This window comes from Morus notabilis, unplaced genomic scaffold, assembly GCF_000414095.1.
Source record: "Morus notabilis unplaced genomic scaffold, ASM41409v2 Scaffold625, whole genome shotgun sequence".
Classification (NCBI taxonomy): Eukaryota; Viridiplantae; Streptophyta; class Magnoliopsida; order Rosales; family Moraceae; genus Morus; species Morus notabilis.
In genome coordinates, this window is record NW_010357688.1 from 244,038 (window position 1) to 270,687 (window position 26,650).

The 26,650-nt window shown below is 33.4% G+C and overlaps 1 protein-coding gene across 1 annotated transcript; it reads left to right on the forward strand.

Annotated features, from left to right (window-relative positions):
• The first annotated feature begins 15,128 nt into the window (after positions 1-15,128).
• Positions 15,129-18,518, forward strand: LOC21403716 (leucine-rich repeat extensin-like protein 4). Its single transcript, XM_010090551.2, has one exon. The coding sequence runs from the start codon at positions 15,483-15,485 to the stop codon at positions 17,814-17,816; it is 2,334 nt and encodes a 777-aa protein (XP_010088853.1). The 5' UTR covers positions 15,129-15,482; the 3' UTR covers positions 17,817-18,518.
• The last annotated feature ends 8,132 nt before the right edge of the window (positions 18,519-26,650 follow it).

Sequence of the window (26,650 nt, forward strand, 5' to 3'; positions counted from 1 at the left end):
AAAAATTCGATCCAGCACTTTTTTTACCCTCAAAAAAAAAAAAAAAAAAAAAAAAAAAAAAAACCTGTTTTATTTACGAAAAACAGAAAAGCCTGCCAATGAAAGCTAGCTAGAAAACCGGAGAAAATAAAATAAATACTATATGAGTCTTAACTAAATTTTACATGCGATATATCTTGCATATTTTTTCTTTTTTTTAAGAATTTTTAAAGCATAAAAATATAATATCGTATTTTTATTTATTCTGTGTTAAATTATTTTTTTCAAAAAGATATAGTTGAATTAAATTGACATAAATTTTAAGTCTAATATAGTTTTGATATAAGATCATCTTCAATATAAGGGTCTTCTTTTGGGATTCTTTAGCCCTGTTTCCTGATTACCTTTTCCCTGTTTATTTGTTTTTTCTTGTAATTTCTCTAGGGCTATGCAAAGGCTTGTTTGCATAGAAACTTGCCATTACCCTCTATTTCTTGGCCACTACTACTCTTTCCTATTCTTCTTAAAGAGAAAATTTGGCTATAATATTAAAAAAGTTACCTTGTTAATTGTTATTGTCAGGTTATAATCACATTAGAATTTGAGGGAAAAAACAATTTATAAATAAAATTTGATAAAAATATTTATTATTTGTAATTTTGTAATTGTATTCTATGAGTTACATATTTTTTTTCAAGCCCTATCATTTTTTTTTTATCAATTTCTTTCAAGAAATCTTTTGTTTGTTTGTTTTGAAATCTTTTTTCTTTTCTTTTATTTTATTCAATGCATCATACTTCTTACTTTTGACCAAATATATCGGAGATGACAAGTTGCAGGGTCATTGTGTGTGCCGTTTCAGAAACAAAATACATCAATTACCGGCCATTATGATGTTCTATAACTTACACAATAATTCAATAATTTCTTATGAATTTTTGGTTTTTTTTTTTAGAGCTTATCAAATGTACGTTATATCTGAACACGGCTTTCTTATAACCCTTCATTTATGATTGACCCAATAAAATATTAAAAAGTATATATATACGCGCTTGTCATTATGGTAAAACGCATTGACAAATAAAGTATGTTTTACATTGCAACATTTTCCCTCAGTTAACTTAAAGAAGAAGAGTAGAATCTCAAATCCTAACGTCCCATTCTAAATATAAGAAACAAAAATATTATAATAAAAAAAAGGGGCAAGATCAAATAGAATAATTCAGTACTGATAGCAGTTTTTGTTCGTCATTGCAGAGTATTGTTGAGTGTTACGCAACATACTAATGATGTTATAATAATGTACCAAAATTGGACACATTTCTTATAATTATAATTATTTTTATGTCGAACGGTTTTATTTTTATTTTTATTTTTTTAATGAACAACTACCGAGTTCTTTCTGCAGAGAAAGTGCCAAGAGAATATCGTTTAAGAAAACCATCAGGTTGAGGTCACTCTAATAAACTTTTTCTACAACGAAACAAAACAGCAAAATTTGGTCGTTTTCGCAGGCCACTCATGGATAAGGTTTAATTACAAAAGTCGTATCAGAAACGTTCAATTTTGCAAATCATATTTTAGTACAACTATACCATTTTTATTTCTTCCAAACCAATAATGTTAGACCTAATCCATTTTGTAATATAGCTAGGAAGCATTTACCTAAAATCTCCATTCCTATTCCACCACAAAAGCATTTGCCTCATCCGTTTTTCTTTGACTAATTAGGATAGTTTAATAAGTGTCTACACAAAAAATAAAAATAAAAATAACCTAGGAGGCGTTTGGTTCATGAATTAGAACCATGTGATTAGAACTATTTTTAATTTACATGTATTTTTTGTGAGAAAAATACTGTAACGAACTACGAACCATGATTCGAATGAGAGAACAAATCTAGATACCAAACATCCCCCTAATATTAACAATTAAAAATGTATAAATTAAAATTTTTACTGTTTACTTTTTATTTATAAATTTTTTAATTAAATAAATATATTAATAAAATAATATTTATTAAGAATAAAAAATAAAAATTTAGACCTACCACTCTTAAATGTAAATTCTTCGTTAAAAAAAAAATGGGGAGAAGTAAATAGTGCATGGGTCAGCACCAGCTTAGATCAGGAGTGAATCCAGGCCCACGTGGGCCCATCTACAATTTGTAAACGGCTGACCTTAGACTGACACGTGTCATGTAAGGGGTGCAGCTGGCTCTGCCGGCTGGCAATTTTTGTCCTACACAAATGGCTTGCGTTGTCCAACGTGGCAGAGTGGTCCCACACGGCCTTTGCTGACCTGTACATTGTGTGAATTGGGCTCTGTTTGGTTTGGCATTTTTAGAGAATGCCATGATTGTTTGGTTCGACAATGATCCTATTCCTAATTCCAATCTAACTCCCATATTGAAGAAAAAAATAAATATATTGAGGAATAAGAGACGTTTCTGGCATGGAAAAGCTAATTATTATTGTTCATTGAGAACTAGATTCTGACGTTTTGGCTCCGTTGAAAACCATTAAAATAAGTAGGACAAATGCCTGAAGAAAGGAATGTTAAATGTTTTAACTTCATTATTTATTATTATTCTCATATATAGTTAATAAAGTTTATTTTTAAATGGTCAGCCGTGAGGCTGTGGAAATATAACCTGCAAGAGAATAATTCTTGTGGAAATGTACAGCTATGAATATATATACACACACATATATGGGTCCGTTTAGTTCGCTGATTCGGGTTTGTAATTCGAGTTGAGATGTGATTTTATGTGAGAGCTTTTTACTGTAGTAAAAAAGTTAAATGTAATTGTTTATGAGAACTTTTTACTGTAACAAAATTTAAATTTTAAACTCGAATCAACAAAATGAACGGGCCTATATATATACATACGCACACATGCTCATTATACATGCAATGACGGAAAATGTATAGCAAATTGCCAAATTACTAGTCTTACAAATTGCTAGAAAAATCGGTGCCGATATTTATATAAATCATATGTAGCTCTCACGATGGCAGGTCATTAATCATGCAGCCATTTTATTGGCTTAAATTGGATTGTCGACATAGGAAAATAATTCAAGAAAACTTTAATTCTATTCAACTCAAATGAACTTTCTATTGCTTCACAGCTGTATATGAACAAACCGAGTTGAATGGCACTGGTTTCAAATAAAACTAGCTTAATGGACTTTGTAATTATCCGGTATCAATATTATCACCGCGTTCATTTTACCGATTCGAGTTTAAAATTTAAATTTTGTTACAGTAAAAAGTTCTCAGAAATAGTCACATCTAACTTTTTTATTATAATAAAAGCTTTCATATAAAGTCACATCTCAATTTGAATTAGCGAATTAAACTAAACGTGCCTAATATTTGTTTATGTTTTTGGTACATCAATAACGTTGATTTTGATTATCTTGAAATATCAAACTGTCAAGTTTAGTTTCGTTAATGATTGTATCCCCAATAAATAACTTGGATGTCAAACTTCTGGTCTCAAACCACCAGCTTATGCCAGATATATATTAGACCCGACAAATACTATGACTACGAATTTGATATATATATTTCAACGGTTTAAAATTGCGCTTATAAATAGTGTTTTTCTTACCTTACCATATATAAACAATCAACACATATACCAAAAACAAAAAAGAAAAGAAAAACACAAGCTAATGTGTAGATTACTCCCTTAATATTATGGTACGGACATGAAAAACATACTCTATTAGGAGGACTTACTTGTGATGTTATAATACAATTTTGATGTGATCTGACAGTTAAAAATCATATGATATCATATTAGTAAATATATATTTTCAACCCTTCAAATTGTCTCATAAATAGTTGATCACTTTTAGAAATTTTGAAATTGTATCAAGCCTATGGAAGTTAATGCAAACAAAATCCGTTGTCTATTATTAAACGTTGCCATTTTGCATGCAAGCTAGGTGGTGCACTAAATACATTTTTGTGCACATTCTGATATTAGTAAGACCTTTTATTCCATAACTGTTGTAGTGCATATTGTAGCACAGTATAAATGCATTGAATAGAATTTTGTGCGCATTCAGATATTGGCAAGATTTTTAGCACACAAGGATTGCAATATGCATGTTGTATATCCAATATATATATATATATATATATATAAATGTGGCAATATAGTAAAACTTCTTTTTATTTTTTTATTCTTTCTCATGATGCAAATGTAACGTTGTCGCCCCAGTTTTTCCAACTAAAGTTAAGCTAAAACCAATTTTAAATGAACATTCGTGCTTTTTAAGATCATAGGTGAATTTTTAGGAAAATATAGAAAAATAAAAAGCTAATTAATTAGATTAACTGATGATATTTTGCTTCAATCCAAAAATAATCGGTGATGTTTTTAAGAAAGTCAGTGAGTTTTTTTTTTTGTTTTGACACAAAAGTGATGGTTCACGTATATTCACTAAATCTTTGGTTGCCATTTTACTCTCGAATTTTTTCGGTCACAGACGAAATATGTTGAATCCTGGACTGAAAGCAAAATGTTATGTATATTTATAATCTAAATCCAGTCAGAAAATTAATCATTAGAGTTTTTACAAAAATAAAAGGATATTGGGGTTAACTCAACCTAACAAAACCGGCTTGTTAGGTGAGAATTGCCTTCACCTTATTAAGTGGATCATGCCAATATCTCTAACCAATGTGGGATTCTAATACGCCCTCTCATGCACAACGTGGACCATGCCAAACCGCTGTGAATAAGTCGATATTGGGGGACCCAACATTACAAAACTGAGCCTGCTCTGATACAATTTTACAGAAATCAAAGGATATTAGGCCTAACTCAACCTAACAAAATTAGCTTGTTAGGTGAGGATTATTCTCACCTTATTAAGTGGATCATGTCAATATCTCTAGCTAATGTGGGATTTTAATAAGAGTGCATGACATGATCTACACATAACTTATAACTCTTTTTTTTTTAAGAAATAAACGAAGGCTGAGTCAATTAACAGCAACCACATTTTTTAAAGATATAACTGAGAAATGTTCACATTGAGTCATAGTAGAGGAATGATATGGCTATTTTAGTAAAAAAAAAAAATTAAATATTAAAGAAAATGTATCAAATAGCATATCTAATTTTCTGGTAAATATACGAGATCTACATTTATCGTATTTTTGAGACCTGACTAGAGGGGAGAAGGAGATCATAGAGATGGGAAGGAGAAAGTTTGGGGTGTTTTTGAGCTTTTATAATGTTAAAAATTTAATTTATCAAATTATGCTATAATTTATCTATTTTAAAAAATTATACTATAATTTATTAAATATCTTATCAAATATGTTATTTCACTAGTGGTGAAGGTCTCGTTCGCTTCGTAGATTCGAGTTTTCAATTCGAGTTGAGATGTAACCTTTTCTAAGAGATTTTAACTGTAGCAAAAAAAGTTAGATGTGACATTTTTTTAAAGCTTTTAACTGTAAAAACCTAAAACTGAAAACTCAAATTGGTGAAATGAACGAGGTCTTTGTTATATATACTACTATTTTATAACACAACAAATCTCATCATCATGAACACTGTATAAGACCTTCCACAATGGTGTGAAATATACTGACCAAAATTATTGACTAATTTTTCCATATAAAAAAAAAAGACTTATTGACAAATTAGCAATTATTATACACGTTACATATAGTCACAATATAAAATATAACGCCTACTATAAAGCACAACGGCTATAAATACGCAACTATTCAAAAATGGCCATCCGTGAACCAATCACTTCACGACCAGTTCTATTTTCCATATAGAATAAACATATCACATCCATAACAAACCATTTTTCCTTGAAAAATACATTAATTATAGATTAAAGTACTAAAATATTACTTTTTTTAATTTTTGCTTTTTTTTTTCCTTTTTTCAAGTAATATAATAAGACCAAAAACCAAACAGGCGCGTCAAAAGAAGGTTGGTGCGCGACTTAAACAGAGAGGGGCAATTAAGTAATTGCGTAGCAGACCCAGTGGATGCGGGTGAGGTCCGTTTGACGCGTACGGGGACGCGGTGCACCACACGAGCGTGGGGCCCTCGAGAGAACGCCGACGATCCAGCCGGACATGACGTGACGCGTGGGCCCCAAACGCATTTTTGGGGCAATCGGTACGTGGTCTCTTTCGAGCATCTGAAAATCAGCGCGGGCTTTCTTGATGGGCCCACCACCAACCATCCGATGATCTTTGATCAAGATGGGTGGACGGTGATGATCAGAAAGCAGCATCGGCTGTGATAAGGACGCGGTCCATTTTCCATGCTTGCTCAATGCTTCTGCGCGGGAACAACACAATTGACATTGCACTTCTTCGGTGGACCTAAATTTTATCTCCCTTTTTTTTTTCCCCTTCTTCAATCTTACTCTTCTAGATCTAAAAATTATCATTACTTATGCAATAATTATAAATATGACAACTGTTACATAGCAGTGTGGAGCTCAATTATTTTACTTTTTGTCACGTAATTTTTGTTATGTTATCCTATTACGCGGTGATGGATCATACGATAATAAATAATAGTTTTAATGAATTATTTATGGGTGATTAAGGATAATTTTTTCAAAAATTCTGAAAAAAGACACAAAAAGAGGGTAAATAATGAAAAAAATATATTTGCAATGAAAAGACAAGTATATGTGCAATAAGCTGTGGCGCGAATGACATTTTTTAATCATCAAAATATCCTAGATGTTATTGGAAATAGGTTTGTTGGCATGCAACAATCTTTCTTTGAGATACGAGACCCATGTAAAGATTCATCAACACTATGATGTAGAATGACGTTTCATAAACACAAAAAACTATCTCAGTACTGACAATAACGCTCAACTTTAGTCTTTAAGCTTAAATGCTTAACGATTGATGTAGATTCATATAGATCAATTTTGTATTTTTGGATCCAAAAAACAAAATAAAGATCAATTTTTTTCTTTCACAAACATTACAGACCTCATGCAAAAAATTCCTAACAAGTAAATGAAATTAATCAATCACTATAGAGTGAAGAATGGTTCGATTTAAAGAATGTCCAATCGATCAAGGCAAAAATAACATGCCATATCTCAATTTTCACCTCGCGTTCTATGCTGTTGATTTATACTAAAAAACTATTACCAGATAATCTAAACACAAAACCACTTAAAAATCGTAACTAAAACTCTAAAAGGAAAATAAAAGGCCACAAAAATTCTCTTTGTATTAACCAAATAAAAGAGAGAATATGCAGCTCAAAACCACTATTTCTGACATTTTATCAAATAGTGTACTCATTTTCCCAGGAAACTTCAAACAAACAAACCTAAGAGTGAGAAGATGGAAAAAAGAAAAGAAAATTATAACGTTATCGTTGAGCCACATCTGATCGTAATCAAAAGAGGGGCTAACAGTGACAGTGGTGGTAGTGCAAAGGTAAGGATTAGGGACGACAGGGGAGAGAAAATCACTCGAGAGGCAGAAGGAGAGCAATAGCAGCAACGAAATGAGAAGGAAGAAGCTGCACGAACAATCTAGAAGAGGAGAAGAGGAAAGGAAAAAAATCAGATTAGCACACAAATGACCAAAAAATCCTACTCAGGAAAACAATGAGAAAGGGAAGGAAATGGGCAAAATGGACATTGCACACACTAGCATAATACTGAAAAGACACAAATAGCCCCAGCCCAAGAAGGGAAAAAAAGAGAAGAGAAAGAAGGGGCAAACTTGGCATTTCACGCCGTAAGGGCAAGCCGGCAATTGTTAGTGAACAATATGAAGAGTGCACTATGAATGTGTGAACAGTGCAAAACTCCTCTCCTTTAGTATATTTATAACTAGCTGGGAACCTGCGCGTTGCCGCGGGAAATACTGTTGCATTATACAAAAAGTTAGGGTTTTTTATAGTACATGGTTAGTTTCAATATACATACATGGTCTATCTTCAGTTAGAACATCTAAACCATATCATACTGCCTCGATGAATTTTATCCAACAGAAATCTTAGTAGAAAATTAATTGCAATTAAAGGGACCGACTAGAAACAATGAAGTTCACGCAAACACGAAAATCATCAAATAGATTGGTTCAAGGCAACTCAAAAAAGAATAGTCATGTTTCTTCACCCAAATGTTTGGCAGCTATTTACTTTGTAAAATAAAAAATAAAAAATTATGGGCGCGTTTAGAACTTGTTCCAAAATGATTTTATTTTTTGTATGGAAATGGAAATAAAACGTTTTCAATCTCAGACAGAAATTATTTTTAAAAATGCCTTTGGTAGTTTTATAAAGAGATTGTTTTCAATATAAAAAAACTTATTAATGTCTCTCTTTCTCTCTCTCTGCTCGAGAGAGGAGAAAACAGAAATAAAAAATGAAAAACGACTAAACGTCGTTTTTCATTTCTCTCTCATTTTACACTAAATCAAAAAATCATTTTCATTTCTATTTTTTTGTCTTTATTGCGCCAAACGTTGTTTTAGAAATTTTTTCATTTTTTTTTCTCGAAAAACGTAAAAAAAAAAACGAGATTAATTTTAAACATGGCCTATGTCTTTTCCTTTAGTGAATGCAAAAGTTTTAATCACATCCAATCAAGACATTTTACTCAATCTGTTAAGATAAGCATGTTGATAGCTAGATACACACAATTACGAAAAAAATTAACAATTAGCAGACCAAAATGAAGAAAGCTTTGACTGTAGAGATTGAATGTTATATTCTTAAATGTAACAACTTGGGAATACTTAGAAGGCATTGGCTCATTAGCAAGGAAAGTCACTTGCAATAAAAACACACCAGAGTCCAAACATCCCTAATATTAGCATCCATTATCAAATGCTTGAACACTATACGATCCAAGTAAATTTTTATAAAATTCCTTCTTTAAACAGAAGGGGAAATGTGTGTTTCAGAACTTGATTCTTAAAAGTGTATTAATTTTAAACATGGCCTATGTCTTTTCCTTTAGTGAATGCAAAAGTTTTAATCACATCCAATCAAGACATTTTACTCAATCTGTTAAGATAAGCATGTTGATAGCTAGATACACACAATTACGAAAAAAATTAACAATTAGCAATGAAGAAAGCTTTGACTGTAGAGATTGAATGTTATATTCTTAAATGTAACAACTTGGGAATACTTAGAAGGCATTGGCTCATTAGCAAGGAAAGTCACTTGCAATAAAAACACACCAGAGTCCAAACATCCCTAATATTAGCATCCATTATCAAATGCTTGAACACTATACGATCCAAGTAAATTTTTATAAAATTCCTTCTTTAAACAGAAGGGGAAATGTGTGTTTCAGAACTTGATTCTTAAAAGTGTAGCCTATTCTAAAGGCATGCTTTGAATTTTCACTAAATGAACTTGCAATAATGCAGTAGTAGATTAGTAATATAACTTGAATGCCGATTGTGATATTATAAAAATAGGTTTCCCCCATCAGAGGAGATTAGTTAAAGAAAGAAAGCGGAACAAAACCTGACCAGAAGTTATGCCGAGTTTAATAATTCCAGTAGTCTGAAGAGGATCACCTCCAAGAGAACTAAGGACATTTTTTAATCATCAAAATATCCTAGATGTTATTGGAAATAGGTTTGTTGGCATGCAACAATATTTCTTTGAGATACGAGACCCATGTAAAGATTCATCAACACTATGATGTAGAATGACGTTTCATAAACACGAGAAACTATCTCAGTACCGACAATAACGCTCAACTTTAGTCTTTAAGCTTAAATGCTTAACGTTTGATGTAGATTCATATAGATCAATTTTGTCTTTTTGGATCCAAAAAACAAAATAAAGATCAATTTTTTTCTTTCACAAACATTACAGACCTCATGCAAAAAATTCCCAACAAATAAATGAAATTAATCAATCACTATAGAGTGAAGAATGGTTCGATTTAAAGAATGTCCAATCGATCAAGATAAAAATAACATGCCGTATCTCAATTTTCACCTCGCGTTCTACGCTGTTGATTTATACTAAAAAACTATTACCAGATAATCCAAAAAAAAAAAAAAACACAAAACCACTTAAAAATCGTAACCAAAACTCTAAAAGGAAAATAAAAGGCCACAAAAATTCTCTTTGTATTAACCAAATAAAAGAGAGAATATGCAGCTCAAAACCACTATTTCTGACATTTTATCAAATAGTGTACTCATTTTCCCGGGAAACTTCAAACAAACAAACCTAAGAGTGAGAAGATGGAAAAAAGAAAAGAAAATTATAACGTTATCGTTGAGCCACATCTGATCGTGATCAAAAGAGGGGCTAACAGTGACAGTGGTGGTGGTGCAAAGGTAAGGATTAGGGACGACAGGGGAGAGAAAATCACTCGAGAGGCAGAAAGAGAGCAAAAGCAGCAACGAAATGAGAAGGAAGAAGCTGCACGAACAATCTAGAAGAGGAGAAGAGGAAAGGAAAAAAATCATATTAGCACACAAATGACCAAAAAATCCTACTCAGGAAAACAATGAGAAAGGGAAGGAAATGGGCAAAATGGACATTGCACACACTAGCATAATACTGAAAAGACACAAATAGCCCCGGCCCAAGAAGGGAAAAGGAGAAGAGAAAGAAGGGGCAAACTTGACATTTCACGCCGTAAGGGCAAGCCGGCAATTGTTAGTGAACAATATGAAGAGTGCACTATGAATGCGTGAACAGTGCAAAACTCCTCTCCTTTAGTATATTTATAACTAGTTGGGAACCTGCGCGTTGCCGCGGGAAATACTGTTGCATTATATAAAAAGTTAGGGTTTTTTATAGTACATGGTTAGTTTCAATATACATACATGGTCTATCTTCAGTTAGAACATCTAAACCATATCATACTGCCTCGATGAATTTTATCCAACAAAAATCTTAGTAGAAAATTAATTGCAATTAAAGGGACCGACCAGAAACAATGAAGTTCACGCAAACACGAAAATCATCAAATAGATTGGTTCAAGGCAACTCAAAAAAGAATAGTCATGTTTCTTCACCCAAATGTTTGGCAGCTATTTACTTTGTAAAATAAAAAATAAAAAATTAGCGTTTAGAACTTGTTCCAAAATGATTTTATTTTTTGTATGGAAATGGAAATAAAACGTTTTCAATCTCAGACAGAAATCATTTTTAAAAATGCCTTTGGTAGTTTTATAAAGAGATTATTTTCAGTATAAAAAAACTTATTAATGTCTCTCTTTCTCTCTCTCTGCTCGAGAGAGGAGAAAACAAAAATAAAAAATGAAAAATGACTAAACGTCGTTTTTCATTTCTCTCTCATTTTACACTAAATCAAAAAATCATTTTCATTTCTATTTTTTTATCTTTATTGCGCCAAACGTTGTTTTAAAATTTTTTTCATTTTTTCTTTCTCGAAAAACGTAAAAAAAAAACAAGATTAATTTTAAACATGGCCTATGTCTTTTCCTTTAGTGAATGCAAAAGTTTTAATCACATCCAATCAAGACATTTTACTCAATCTGTTAAGATAAGCATGTTGATAGCTAGATACACACAATTACGAAAAAAATTAACAATTAGCAATGAAGAAAGCTTTGACTGTAGAGATTGAATGTTATATTCTTAAATGTAACAACTTGGGAATACTTAGAAGGCATTGGCTCATTAGCAAGGAAAGTCACTTGCAATAAAAACACACCAGAGTCCAAACATCCCTAATATTAGCATCCATTATCAAATGCTTGAACACTATACGATCCAAGTAAATTTTTATAAAATTCCTTCTTTAAACAGAAGGGGAAATGTGTGTTTCAGAACTTGATTCTTAAAAGTGTAGCCTATTCTAAAGGCATGCTTTGAATTTTCACTAAATGAACTTGCAATAATGCAGTAGTAGATTAGTAATATAACTTGAATGCCGATTGTGATATTATAAAAATAGGTTTCCCCTATCATAGGAGATTAGTTAAAGAAAGAAAGCAGAGTTAAACTTGACCAGAAGTTATGCCGAGTTTAATAATTCCAGTAGTCCGAAGAGGATCACCTCCAAGAGAACCAAGGGCATAGTTTGCGACAACCTAAGCAGGTCAAAATATGCCAAATAAGGGTATGTATATATATCACAAAGATATAAATGAACAAAGAGTCAATATCTCATCAATATTTGCTAATGAAAAGGAGAAAAATAAGACACAGATTACTAACATTTTTTAGCAACAGAACAACAAAAAAGAATTTATGTAAGTACTGTATATTAGCGGCATCTATCAATAATATAACAAAGTTAAATATGAAAAAAAAAAAGCAATGAAATAGAAACGACACACATTAATGTCTTATTGTTGTAATCATTTTCCACGACATTGTTATGCTCCCTACTTTTCTATCAAACATTCAACCTAAAAAATATAATCTATGCAAAAATGTAGCCAAATAGCCAAAAACTTACTTTTCCACACACATTTTCAATCTTTTTGCTTCTCGATTCTTGCATGTGTTTCTGAGCTGAATCGCCATTTTATAGAGGATTATGAAAAAATCTTAATCAATTTTGCTCTCTTCTACCATAAATCTGCATGACACACAAAGCAAAATGCCATGTTAAGCCAAGAATAAGCTACAAAAAACTACAATAACCAAACCCCTTTAACTGTCCATTCTAAATCACATAAACTTCAACAGTTTTATTCAAAAAAAAAAAGAACCTGGACATTAGGCGCCAACAAATTCTCATGAACTGATTGAGAGAGGTTTAAGTACGTTAGATCATTTTTTGTCAACATCTACATATATAACACTCACAATTACCTCTCGTATATATATATATGTTGAAAGTAACATTTCGCCAGCTTAAATTTCAACTAGATGTGGTAAATCCCTAGCTAAGAAGGGCTTCCTCTTGAAACGACTAATTGCGCGACTAAGCCGAAAAGATCTAGAAAATTAGAAAGTTGGGATCTTCAAGCATGTTTGAATCCTATCCCTGCCTAAGCACTTGAGATGCATTAAAGATTGGTACTGGACAAGCTCTCGACTAGATCATCCTAGCGAACTGATTAAATGCGTCTTTGGCCTTTGAAGTAATCAGTGCTCTAACTGAGCGAGTCATAGATTATTGATGAGCGTAGCTTAAGGCGCGTTTGAAACTCGTTTTAAAATGATTTTATTTTTTGTATAAAAAAAAAATGAAAACGTTTTCAATCTCAGACATAAATCATTTTTAAAAATGCGTTTAGTAATTTTATTAAGAGATTGTTTTCAGTATAAAAAAACTCATTAATGTCTCTGTCTCTTTCTCTCTGCTCGAGAGAGGAGAAAACGAAAATAAAAGATGAAAAACGTCTAAAAGTCATTTTTTATTTTTCTCTCATTTTACACTAAATCAAAAAATCGTTTTCATTTATGTTTTTTTATCTTTATTGCGTCAAACGCCGTTTTGAAAATTTTTTTATTTTTTTTAAAAAGTGAAAAATAAAAACAAAATCAATTCCAAACACGGCCTTAGTTTAGTTGATCTCTCACCGAACTATAAATAAATATGTGGGTGTCTCTTTATAGAGACTTGGCCCAATGGCTACCACCAGAAGTGCACCAAGTTAGTCACAGTAAAACATCCAAATTCTTTCTTACTTCAGACTTTATAAACTTGGATGGCTTGCTTACTTGTTTAACTTGCCCCCTCTTTAAATGTATACACTTCGAGCAAGCAAATGACTAGCAGATCGAGGAACCACAATGAATGAGACGACATAAGTGCCCCAATAATTTTTCTTTTAAAAAGACAATGGATTAGAGATAATTTTGATTTTTATTATCGTGTCTTAAAGCATTATAAAAGGAAAGAAAAACTATCAAACAATATTATTCTTTAAAATATTACATATAAAATTAAGAAAATATATAAATATTACGGTAAAAATTGTGTCTAAAGACTCTAAGAAGTTATTTAATTGGGGGATTCATACCCTGATTTAAATTATGATTCGTAATTTATTACAGTATTTTTTCTTATAAAAAATATATGTGAATAAAAAATAATTTTAATCTCATAATTTTAATTTAAAAAAAAAAAAACAAAATAAGACATTGAGAAGAGAAGTGATAAAGTGCACCCTATGTCACAGAGAGTACAGGGTAAGTTTTTAAACAATAAAGTGAAAAGAAAAGAAAAAGAAAAAAGAAAAAAGAAAAATTGAAGGGTGATTAGGTAATTTCACGAAACGTTACTGCAGTTCATCCACTCCAAGTGGTTTCTGATTTTGACAATGTCACAAATGACCACACCTAAACCAAAACAAAACAAGGCCACACCTCTCTCTCTCTATTTTTTTTTTATTATTATTAAATTCGATTAAAGCTTCTGTCCTTAGTCCCTCTCTCTCTATCTGACTTTCTCTCTCTACCTCCTATTCTCATTTTCTCGTGAAATTTTCATAAATGTTCTCGTGAGATCAACCGATTCAATTTACAACTAGTAAAAAATATTTTCAGCAAAGGAAAAAAAAAACTAGTAAAAATATACTTGCCAAAACCATGTACAAATATTAGAGTTCAAATCTTTGTTCTAAAATGACAATAAACACTAATAAGATATTTTTTAACCCATCGTGCAATGCTAGTATGCTACATAATTATTATTATTTTTTTTAAAGATAGTCATCTTACATAATAATAAAGAGATGTTTGGCTGAAGGATTCAAACCATGATTTGAATCATAGTTCATGGTTCGCTACAGTATTTTTTCTTATAAAAAATACACATAAATCAAAAATAATTATAATCATATGATTTTAATCCATGAAATAAACGTGTCTTAAGTTTCCTAAAAAGTTTAGCAAAAAAAAAAAAAAAGGTTAACGGAAATAACTACCGGTTAAAGGCTGAGCCGGTTTCCTCGGTCAACTCACTCTTGCCGGAATTCCGCTTCCACCGACTGCCCTCCCTAACAACTTTACCTTTTTTTTTTTTTTTTGCTTTTAAAATAAAGAATAAAAATTTGTCGGAATTATTTTATTTTGGCTAATAAAGCTTTCTATGATTGTGCAAATTGGCTTGTAGAGTTGAATGGGAATTGGATTCAAAAGTATAATAAAAAGCAAGGTATGAAAGAGGGAAAAAAAAAAAAGAAAAATAAATAAATAAAAGAAGAGAGAGAGAGAGAATCTGGTGGGCTTTGAGCTGTGATTTAGCTGTCTTTTTGACGTATAATTTTTCTCTCACACACTCACACATCTCCAAAGTCCCTAGAAAAAACCCCTCCCTCTTCTCCACTCTCCACACACCATTTTCTCTCTCCTCCAAGAAACTCTCTCTCTCTCACACTTTCTCTCTGCATTTCTTTTTTGCAAATTCCTTTCCTCAGATCTTAAACGTGGAAGAGCCACATTTCTGCTAGAGACCCATTTGGGGATATCAGAAGAATAAGGAAGGGTATTCAATCCAAGAGGGAAAAAGACGAAAGGCAAAAAAGTGGCATTCAGAGCATCAGATGTCTCATGTGAGATGAAGAAGAAGACCCACTCAAACCCTTCTTCTTGTTTTCTCTTCAATCTCTCACCCCTCATTGGTTCCTTCTTTTTCTTGCAATTACTCTTCTTTATCACGTCCTCCTCCGTCGCCGCAGACCACTCCGCCACTAATTTCATCGGCCATGGCCGACTCTCCAACGATGAGAAGCTCTACATCAAGCAGCGTCAGCTGCTTTACTACAGAGACGAGTTCGGCGACAGAGGAGAGAACGTCACCGTCGATCCTTCCCTGACCTTCGAGAACGACCGGATCAGAAGCGCCTACATCGCTCTACAAGCATGGAAGAACGCCATTCTCTCCGATCCCAACAATCTCACCACTGACTGGGTCGGATCCAATGTCTGCAAGTACACCGGAGTTTTCTGCGCTCCGGCGCTCGATAATCCCAAGATCCGTACCGTTGCCGGCATCGACCTCAACCACGGCGACATCGCCGGATACCTCCCGGAGGAGCTCGGTCTTCTGGTGGATCTCGCATTGTTCCACATTAATTCGAATCGGTTCTGCGGTACTGTCCCTCACAAGTTCAAGGAACTGAAGCTTCTCTTCGAGCTGGATCTGAGCAACAACCGGTTCGCCGGAAAGTTTCCCGAGGTCGTTCTTAAGCTTCCGAGCTTGAAATTCTTGGATCTGAGGTTCAATGAGTTCGAAGGGACGGTCCCGAAGGAGCTTTTCGACAAGCCGTTGGACGCGATTTTCATCAACCATAACAGGTTCGTGTTTGACCTTCCTGATAACTTTGGGAATTCTCCGGTTTCGGTGATCGTCCTGGCGAATAACAAGTTCCATGGTTGTGTCCCGTCGAGCTTGGGCAACATGACGAACCTCAACGAGATTATCATGATGAACAATGGGTTCAAGTCCTGTCTCCCGCCGGAGATTGGGTCGTTGAAGAATTTGACGGTGTTCGATGTGAGCTTCAACCAGTTGTTGGGGCCGATTCCGGAGAGCTTCGGAGGGCTAGTGAACATTGAGCAGCTCAATGTGGCGCACAATATGTTGTCGGGGAAGATTCCGGCGAGTATCTGCTCGTTGCCGAATCTGCAGAACTTCACGTTCTCGTACAACTTCTTTACCGGAGAGCCGCCGGCGTGTCTGGGATTGGAAGGATTCGATGACAGGAGGAACTGCCTACCCAAGCGGCCGGCACAGCGCTCCGCCGGGCAGTGCAAGGCGTTCTTGTCTCGCCCCGTGGATTGCGGTTCCTTCAAATGTAAACGCTTTGTTCCTTCTCTGCCTTCTCCTCCTCCGCCTTCGCCTCCGCCACCAGTTGTCATTCCATTGTCACCACCACCACCGGTCTACTCTCCTCCGCCGCCACCTCCGCCTCCTCCACCAGTTCTCTCTCCTCCGCCTTCTCCTCCACCACCAGTTCTCTCTCCTCCGCCACCTCCGCCTTCTCCTCCACCACCAGTTTACTCACCTCCACCGCCACCGCCAGTTTACTCTCCACCACCACCACCACCATCTCCACCCCCGCCATCTCCGCCACCTCCATCTCCACCACCACCAGTTTACTCCCAGCCACCGCCATCTCCGCCACCGCCCTCTCCACCACCACCATCTCCTCCGCCGCCAGTGTACTCCCCACCTCCACCGCCACCATCACCAACTCCAACACCTCCCTACTGCGTCCGCTCTCCTCCACCTCCGCCACCAAATTCCCCACCGCCACCGCCTCCTTTGAGCTCTCCTCCACCTCCATCTCCTTACTACTACAGCTCACCACCACCGCCACCTCACTACTCACCGCCACCGCCCCCACATTCCCCTCCGCCGCCAATTTACCCATACTATTCACCACCACCTCCGTCGCCAGTACATCACTCGCCACCACCTCCTGTCCACTCCCCACCGCCACCATCACCACCTCCTTGTATAGAACCACCACCGCCTCCTTCGCCTCCGCCATGTGTAGAGTACTCACCACCACCACCCTCTCCGTCGCCACCACCTCCTACAGTTTACTTGCCACCGCCATCACCATCGCCTCCACCTCCTCCAGTGTACCACTCTCCACCACCACCACCATCACCTCCGCCACCGCCACCGGTTCACTACAGTTCTCCGCCACCACCGGTCCACTATAGCTCCCCACCACCACCAGTTCATTACAATTCTCCGCCACCACCATCGCAATCTCCGCCGCCGCCACCGCTTCCTTGTGAGACCCCACCATCAGCATCACCACCACCTCCACCGATTGTTTATGAGAGCCCGCCACCTCCGGCTCCGGTGTATGAGGGGCCATTGCCACCAATCTACGGAGTATCATACGCGTCTCCTCCGCCACCACCTTTCTATTGATTCTTTTGAGAATTTTCATCCTCTAACCTTTGCTCTAAAGCACCCAACATGATTTATCCAAAAAGAAAAAAAAAAAAAAAAGTTGTTTAGGGACCAAAAGTTCTATAATTTTTTTTTTCTTTTACTACCTCTTCATGTGCTTCACCATTATCATTAAGTCCTCTTTGTCTTTTGGCAATTCTCGTCGCCTCACCGGAGGAGGAAGAAGAATAAAGTGGGTTTTCTGTTCCTGTGGATTATCAACAACAATACTGGTAATCATCATTTGTCTCTATGAGGATGTCTTATTCATTTGTAAAACAAGAGAAGAGGTGGGAAAAAAAAAAAAGAAAAAAGAGAGAGGTAAGAGGAGAAAGGTCTCTCCCATATTTATTTGAATTGTTATGGATATTTGAGTTGTGAAAAATAAAAATGGCAGAGAAAAAAAGAGTTTTTAGGTTGCAGAGAATGTGTATGTATAGGCATCATGAATTTGGAGACCATAATATTCAGGGGCTACAAGGGATAGCAGCATTATCTTCATCATCCTCAATCTTCATCACCTTCTGCTGCTGCTGTTACTTGTTTTGTGGGTTTTTTATTTTTATTTTTATTGTCATTATCTCTTCTATATCATACTTTTGTTTCTTCTTTTGATTTCCCAATTTATAGTATAATCATGAACCATTTTTACTTGTATTGATTCCACATTTTTACTTGTCACTCTTTTTTGTGAATACATTTATGTTTGTGAATGTGAACATAGGGGATTAGATCCTTGAGCTCTTCATTTGGGTTCTTGAAATCTAATCATGAGCTTTCAAACTCTTGTTAGTTCACGTGTGACTTAGACTTAATTAAAACTCTTTTTTTGTTAATTTCAACATTAGGGACTTTTTTTGTTCAAGTTGAGGGTTCTCTGGAAGTGGATTTAGATCGATTCTCTTTATTAGGAATCCATGTGCATTGATAGTTGTAGTTCTTGAGCTGAGCAAAACCCCTGATTCCTTGCACATTCGCCTACAATTTTTCTGAGTTAGGATGGCTTAAGAAAAAAGAAAGAGAAATAAAAACTACTTGTGGCCAATGCTTAATTGGTAAACGAAGAGAGGATGATGATTAATGATGCCTTTTTCTTTGTGTTGATTTTGTCAAGAGGGATTAGTCATTTTCTTCAAAGGGTCCTATAATTTCGGTTGAGGATGCACGTTCCAATTGGGAATTTTGTCCTTGACATATGGCAAGCTATTGTCAATCTTTGACCCCCAATTGGGGTTTTTTTTTTTTTTTTTTGTCCCTGAAAATCAACCCCACCTGAGTCTTGATGGGTGCTATTTTCAATTTCTGATCTATAAGAATTCTTTATTAGATTAATGTAATTTAGGGGTTGACACCATGTGCACATCTATCCTATCTCATAATGTTGGGTTTGAAATTTTGAAATTCAATTTTAGGGACCTGTTTTTGTTTACTTCTTCACGCTCACATTTCCACCATTGGAATTTGGTGTGTAATGTGATCTCTTTTACTCACTTTTGCCCGTGAAAAAGCTCAAAAAGAGTTAACACAGATAGAGCTCACTTTTGTTTTGTGACTCATATTTCATTTCTTTTATTATTCCCATACGCGGTTGTTATTATCATGACACAAACATTTCTTCTTGACCGTAGTCATTATCCTTTCCCCTTTTTGTCATTGAAAAGAGTTTTCCGATAACACTCTTTTTTCTGATTTCCGCAATTAGCGATCCTTCTTCTCTCATATTTCGCCTTCAATGTGTTTTCTTAGGCCCCGTTCATTTCATCGATTCGAGTTTAAAATTTAAGTTCATTTCATCGATTCGAGTTTAAAATTTAAGTTCATTTCATCGATTCGAGTTTAAAATTTAAGTTTTATTACAGTAAAAAATTTTCAGAAACAGTCACATTTAACTTTTTTATACAGTAAAAAGTTCTCATAAAAATTATATCTTAACTTGAATTAAAAATTCAAATCAGCGAACTAAACGAATCTTAATTCCCTCAGCCTCCACAACGTGCTTGAAATTTGAAGCGCAACTTTGAGTGATATTGTGGTTTTCTGATTAATCACTTTTGAAAGGTCCTTTCGGTGGGGGCAGGGGACAAATATCAGAAAACAGGTTTGATCACAACCAACGAGAGATCTAGCTAAATAATCCGACGTTAAAACTTTGCCATCTAACTTTAAAGGATAAATTTTATATTGTGGAAAAAATATCCCACCGAAAACGGTCACATGTTTATCAAATTTCATTAGATTATCAATGTTTTTATTATGATTACGATGTGACTTACCGGTTTAAAATTATTATGTTGTGTTCAAATAAATAATCCGACAGTTAAAACTTCGCCATCCAACTTTAAAGGATAAATTTTTATCTCGTTTATTTCAGCGATTTGAGTTTAAAATTCAAATTTTACTATAGTAAAAAACTCTTAAAAACAGTCACATTTAATTTTTTTACTGCAATAAAAAACTCTTACATAAAATTACATCTCAACTCATATTAGCAATATGAAAAAATATCCAACCGAAAACGGTCACATGTTTATCAAATTTCATTAGATTATCAATATTTTTATTATGATCACGATGTGACTTTTAACGGTTTAAAATTATGTTGTGTTCAAATAATTATTTCATACTCTGTCTTAATTACACTCGCCGTTGTCGCCAATAATAAGCTTGCGATGCCAAACCGCTTTCTTCCCAACCAGCACCGACGGCTCTTTCATTGCCCAAGTCAAGTGAGGCTCATAACTCTTTACGTTTCAAAGCACCCCCGTCGGTTCACATGGAATTCTTGTGAACCTACGTTTGCCTCTGTGAAAATGACTACCCAAACACGTACTATGGTGTTTTTATTTTTTATTTTTATTTTTATTTTTATTTTTTTTCTCCTTCAAATGTCCTTTTCTGGCAGGGAATTGGTTTCTAAATCCGAATGCAGAGAAAAAAAAAAAGAAAAAAAAAAAGAACCATTTTCTTGGGAGGAATTTTATACCCAATTTGCTCTCAGAATCTTCTTTCTTCCACACAGCATAAAAACATTTGGCAAAATCCACTACATCATAAGAAAAAAAATTCAGATTCAAGCCAAAAGATAAAACAATATCATTAAATCTAAATTGAGTTAAAAATTGTTGGAACCCCACCTTCCCTTTTGTTTTCATTTAGTTTTCACTCAATTTATTCCGTCCTAATTATATGGCATTCCACATTTCTAATTATGTGGTAAAATATGAAAATTGAGAAGAGTATCCCAAAAAAAGAAATGAAAAGAGTACGTTGAATTATGCATAACAAATTTAGTGAAATCATATTTTTTTTTGTGAAATTTTATTTTTATGTAATGTATCATTAACATGATTTAATCTTCAAAACTAACTTTTAGCTTAGTTATTAGAGAGATTTTCTGGTACACTTGACATATTGATAGGTTAGGTTTTTCTAACTGTTAAATTTGCATATTTTTTTAACTTTCACGTAATTTTATGCAAATCTAATAAACAAAAAATTTGACCTATTAATATGTTGTGGTACCGAATAAGGTCCTTTAACTGTTTTGTTTCTTATAATGATCTGTTTGTTATACCAATATATGTTTTCAAAATCTAAAATTTGCATCGTTTATTTCGTTGTCATCATTATTATTATTATTTTCTTAACAATAACTTCTAGAGAAAAAAATATTGGAATACAATGTACCATCATAAATTATAATTTTCTTCTTTTGCAGTGACTGCAATTTGGCTTCTATTTTTTCCGTCAATTTCAGCCTTAAATTATGCGGTTGAAGTTAATATTTGGCCACCCAATTCCACAGGAGACTTTTTTATTAAAGGGGGAAAAATAAAACTGAGACTCATGCGGCTTCCTATTGTCGTTTTTTTATCTTAGGCTTCGTTCATTTCTCTGATTTGAGTTTTTAGTTTTAAATTTTTACAGTAAAATTTTTTTAAAAAATATCACATCTAATTTTTTTTATTACAATTAAAAACTCTCAGATAATATCACATCTTAACTTAAATTAAAAATTCAAATTTATAAAGTGAACAAGACTTTAGTGTAAAAAAAAAAAAAAAAAATGCAAAGCTATCCCACCAAAAGAATTGATGTTAATGGGAGTGGGCCCTACTTAGATGACACTCCACATGGGCTTGTTAATGCTTTTCACGTCATTTATGAGTAATCATAATTTTAATGTAACAAGTTGGTTGACTTGTTTTCATTTTACCTCAAATGTTAGACAACCATCATTTAATTAGGCCTCTATGCACAGGCTGTGATTAGGTCAAATATATTAATGCCAATTGTTTTGCAAAAGTGATGCAAAAATGATATTGAACCCATCACCACACGAGAAAAAATAAATTATTATTATTATTATAATGAAACTTTGATTAAATGCCTTAAACTAATTGAGGAGTCTAACATTAGGGTTTTAGAAACCCCTCTTTCGCTATCTTCTCTTCTTTTTTTTTTTTTTTTTTTTTTTTTTCTTTTAAGAATTTCTTTAGTCTATTTATAGATTCAATTGGATTTATAGGATTTTTGAGTTTCCACCTAAATTTATTTCAACATGAGAAAATTAGTAAATTTGTCTTTTAAAATGCACGGATCTAAATTTGTACGCTTTATTAATAATTAATACTTTTTTAATTAATAAAATATTAATTAAAAATAAAAAATAAAAATTAAGACTAGTGTAATTTAAAAGACATTTGTTTCTTTTTGCTTTTCACGTTACCATTTTTTGTCTGAAACGATTAACATCATCATTTGGGTCTCAGGCATTTACAATATGCCTAAAATAACGTACCCACCAAGCACGTGATGCACACCTATTTAACTTTGATTTCTCATATTTTGCAGTTTTTGAAAAAACAAAAAAGCTCAGGTCAATTTGAAATATTTTAGGGTCAAATTGAGATGAATAGAAGGTTAAAAAGAAAAAAAAAAAAATAATAATAATAATAATAATAAAAGTTATTTATAATAGACTTTTTTTATAAAAAAAATTCCTTTTCCAATCCAAGATACATAACTTGAAGGAAACAAACTATTAAAAATTTTGTATATATACCTTTTGTATTTTATTTTTTCTTAGTTGACAAACTAATCAAGACGGCCGGCAATTCTAACAAATTCACGTGCAATTACGTAATCAAAGGCATATTTTCAGAACCCACTAAAAATGCATCTCTCGTTACTAATATTTCCCCCCACCCCCCTCAAATTACTTGCTACTTTGGCATTACCAATCAACTATTACTCATCAAAACCAACATTTAACAAACTAAGGTCCCGTTCACTTCGCTGATTCGAGTTTATAATTTGAGTTGAGATGTGATTTTATGTGAGAACTTTTTACTATAGTAAAAAAATTAGATGTGATTGTTTGTGAGAGCTTTTTACTGTAGAAAAACTCGAATTCTAAACTCGAATCAACAAAGTGAACGGGGATCTATGTTGCAGGTCAGATCTTGAACAAGTGTTCTTTTTTTTGGGGTCAATAAATTAAATATGTTCATGACTCATTCACACTCCTAAATCATGCCCACGTTTACCAAAATTGCATGTCTCTCGTCCAAATATAATAGGAAAACAAAGTGCTATAAAATAAAAGGGCAACTTTGTTTTTCAAAATTGGCTTTGCTTTCTCTACAAATGGAGCATTCTCTTACTTCTCTCTCTCTTTTTTTCCCATTAATAGGGCTCATATTTGTTGTTTAACATTGATTTAGTTATATGTCAATGGACTTTGGCACTAAATGGATTTTCAAGACTCAAGTGGATATATGTGTAAGTATATCTCAGAGCCCATATTTAGGCCCCGTTCATTTCACCGATTTGAGTTTAAAATTCGAGTTTTACTATAATAAAAAACTCTAAAAAATAATCACATTTATTTTTTTTGTTACCAGCCTTGAAATTTTGAGCAATATGCATTAATACCACTTCTTTAACTATCTGCTGGCAACTAAATTATCTAACAATTTTCATGCCTAGGACTCTGGAACCATTAAAACTGGTAATCTGCTTCTCATCTGACGCTCTTCATTTATCTGAAACAGAAATAGCATTGAAAGTTAGCAAAATGTGCAATTCGATGAGCCATTTTCCTTTATCATTTTTGACTCGGAAACTTTTATTTAACACAAAAACAAACAGAAAAAGTCATTCTTTAGCCTTTTTTTTTTTTGTCACGCCAAAATCTTTATAATTTAATGAAATTGTAGAATTTCAGTTGCTGAAGAAGTGGGGTTTGTTACGAATTTGTTTAGCTTCCAAACTGGCATGTAATTAACCAGTTTAATTTCTATTGCTAGATCCATCTTATGCAGTTGGGCTAAAATCACTGCTTTGGGGGGTGTGTTGGGCTTCAAGTGCTTCATTTGAGCAAATTGGCCCAAACAATCTGCTACTCACGTGTTTACTTGCAAGCCGTTTTCTTTTGGGCTGCAAAAAGAAGGAAAATAGTAGGAAATAAAAACTTAAGAAAGTATATTGGTCATTTTTTAGTTATAAAAATTAATAGATCATAACTTGTTAAGTTATAGTTCCTAATAAGATAAGTTATGAATAAATTTATCAAGTTATGATTCATAACTAGATAAGTTATGGACAAACTTGTCAAGTTATAGTTCATAACCAGATAAGTTATGGACAATAACTTGTCAAGTTATAGTTCATAAGCAGACAAGTTATGGACAAAAACAGTAATTTAGCCTATTTATTAACTTATGTAAACTATTGACCTATTAATTTTAATTCATCTCAAGTCTTGGCCTATTTCTCTCTTTCTCCCAAAAAGAACTCTACCAACTCATTTGCTGAAAAGCCTGAAGCATTTCTCTTCCTTTTTTTGGCCAATTCCCTTACTGGAAGAGTGAAAACAAAAACAGTTCTGCAGTGTAACATCTGGAAAAAAAAGAGATACCAACATTTTATTTTACCCGACAAAAACTTTGAAAACATGTAACATTCTTATGCGATAAGTAAATTCTTTGTTGCTATATCTTTTCAAAATCATTGTTACGTAAAACAAATGTTATATTACGCATTTCACTTCTACATATTATTGTGACATATAGGATCAGTCTTTAAGGAGACATTTGGTTCATGGATTAGAATCATGAAATTAGAACTATTTTTGATTTACGTGTATTTTTTGTGAGAGAAAACACTATAATAAGTCATGAACTATGATTCAAATCATGGTACGAATTTTTTTACCAAACGTCTCATAAGCCTTTGCTTAAGTATCTTATTTCTTTTAGTTAGTTAACAACATAATCTTCTTTGTAGCCATTATTTATAAAATAAGTTGGACGAAACTAGAACCGCCTTAACACGAGGTCAATAAGTCATTTAGAAATGTGTGTAACTTGGTTTCTTAGTTACCTAATTCGAATATCCCCGAGATCTTATAGTATATTATTAAATTGTACCAATAAATTACTGGTAAGTTATTTTATAGAATATAAGAAACAAGAATGATATTGAGGATAGAAATAATGCCATAGGAGATCGGGGAAAGAAAAAAAAAAAGGAAAGCAATAGTTTTGAGTTAGCAATATACCCTAATAATTAGCAAATGGCTTTCACGATAAAGTTAAACATTGATTTAAGAGGACAAACGACTCCTTGATTGACGTTAATGGAGTACCATCAAACTTTCATTGAACAAAGGGAACTCTCTAAAAAGCAACAGGAGAAAAGAAAAGAAAAGAAAACAGGTTTAATTGTAAGTTTTGGCCAATTTGATCACGTGATCCCAAAACATAAGCTGTTTTCTGGCATACATTCTGGCACTGTGCTATTTTTTTTTAATAAGAGAATGTTAGCATAATTTTTTATGGTGCGCTTGATTAATGAATTCGTGTCATGATTTAAATCATGATTCGTGATTCGTTATAATATATTTTTTATAAAAACTATACATATATTAAAAATAATTTTAAATTTATAAATTAAACGTGCAATTAATAAGAGAGACGGAATGTCAAGTTAACATTTTACTTTTAATAAGGGTTTTAAAACTTTTAGAGTGACATACTTTGCGTACCAAACTAGTTTGTTACAGAAACTCGGAAAAAACCGTCTTAGTCAGAAAATAATTCAAAAGATTCCTTCTTTAATTTGACTCTTTCTCTCCATCTTTTATTTTTCTATACTGCTGTTTTACCCTTTTAAAAAAAAAAAAAACAACAAAATCGTTCTTTATTAGTTTGTCGTTTTGTTTGTATTATATATTATATGAGGACTGTCTCTGCCAAATCTAAAAGGGAAATTAAGGACACGGTTGATTGCTTGCCACCACACAGAAAGTGTTCTTCTCTTGGTGTAAAAGCATCTGAAATAGTAATGCTACAAGCAAAATACAAGTTCAGAATTTGATATAATCTTGCAAGCATAATTTCCTAGGCTTTTACGTTCCTCTTGGCGTAAACACATGCAGCGTAAACACAAGCAACAAACGTTTAATTGGAAAATTTAAACTATGTGATTCGAATCATTTTCGATTTACGTGTATTTTTTATGAGAGAAAATACTGTAGCGAACCACGAATCATGATTTAAATCAGAGAATGAATCCCTCTACCAAACATATCCTAACAACAGCTCAACAGAAAAATATCTAAATCGGTAGGTTATTGGGCTAGTGGATAACTATAAGATTAATTATTACTTGTTATTCACTAATTCAACCTAATAAATATTCTGCATTATAATCTGAGTATAAAAGGTATATATAATGAAAATTTATCCACAAATATATGTCACCCTGTTGTCATATAATCTGTAGACGTGGCCTCCAAATATTATTAC

Excerpts from the sequence above, each read along its gene's own strand:
- LOC21403716 (XM_010090551.2), top strand. The coding sequence starts at position 15,483 with ATGAAGAAGAAGACCCACTCAAACCCTTCTTCTTGTTTTCTCTTCAAT.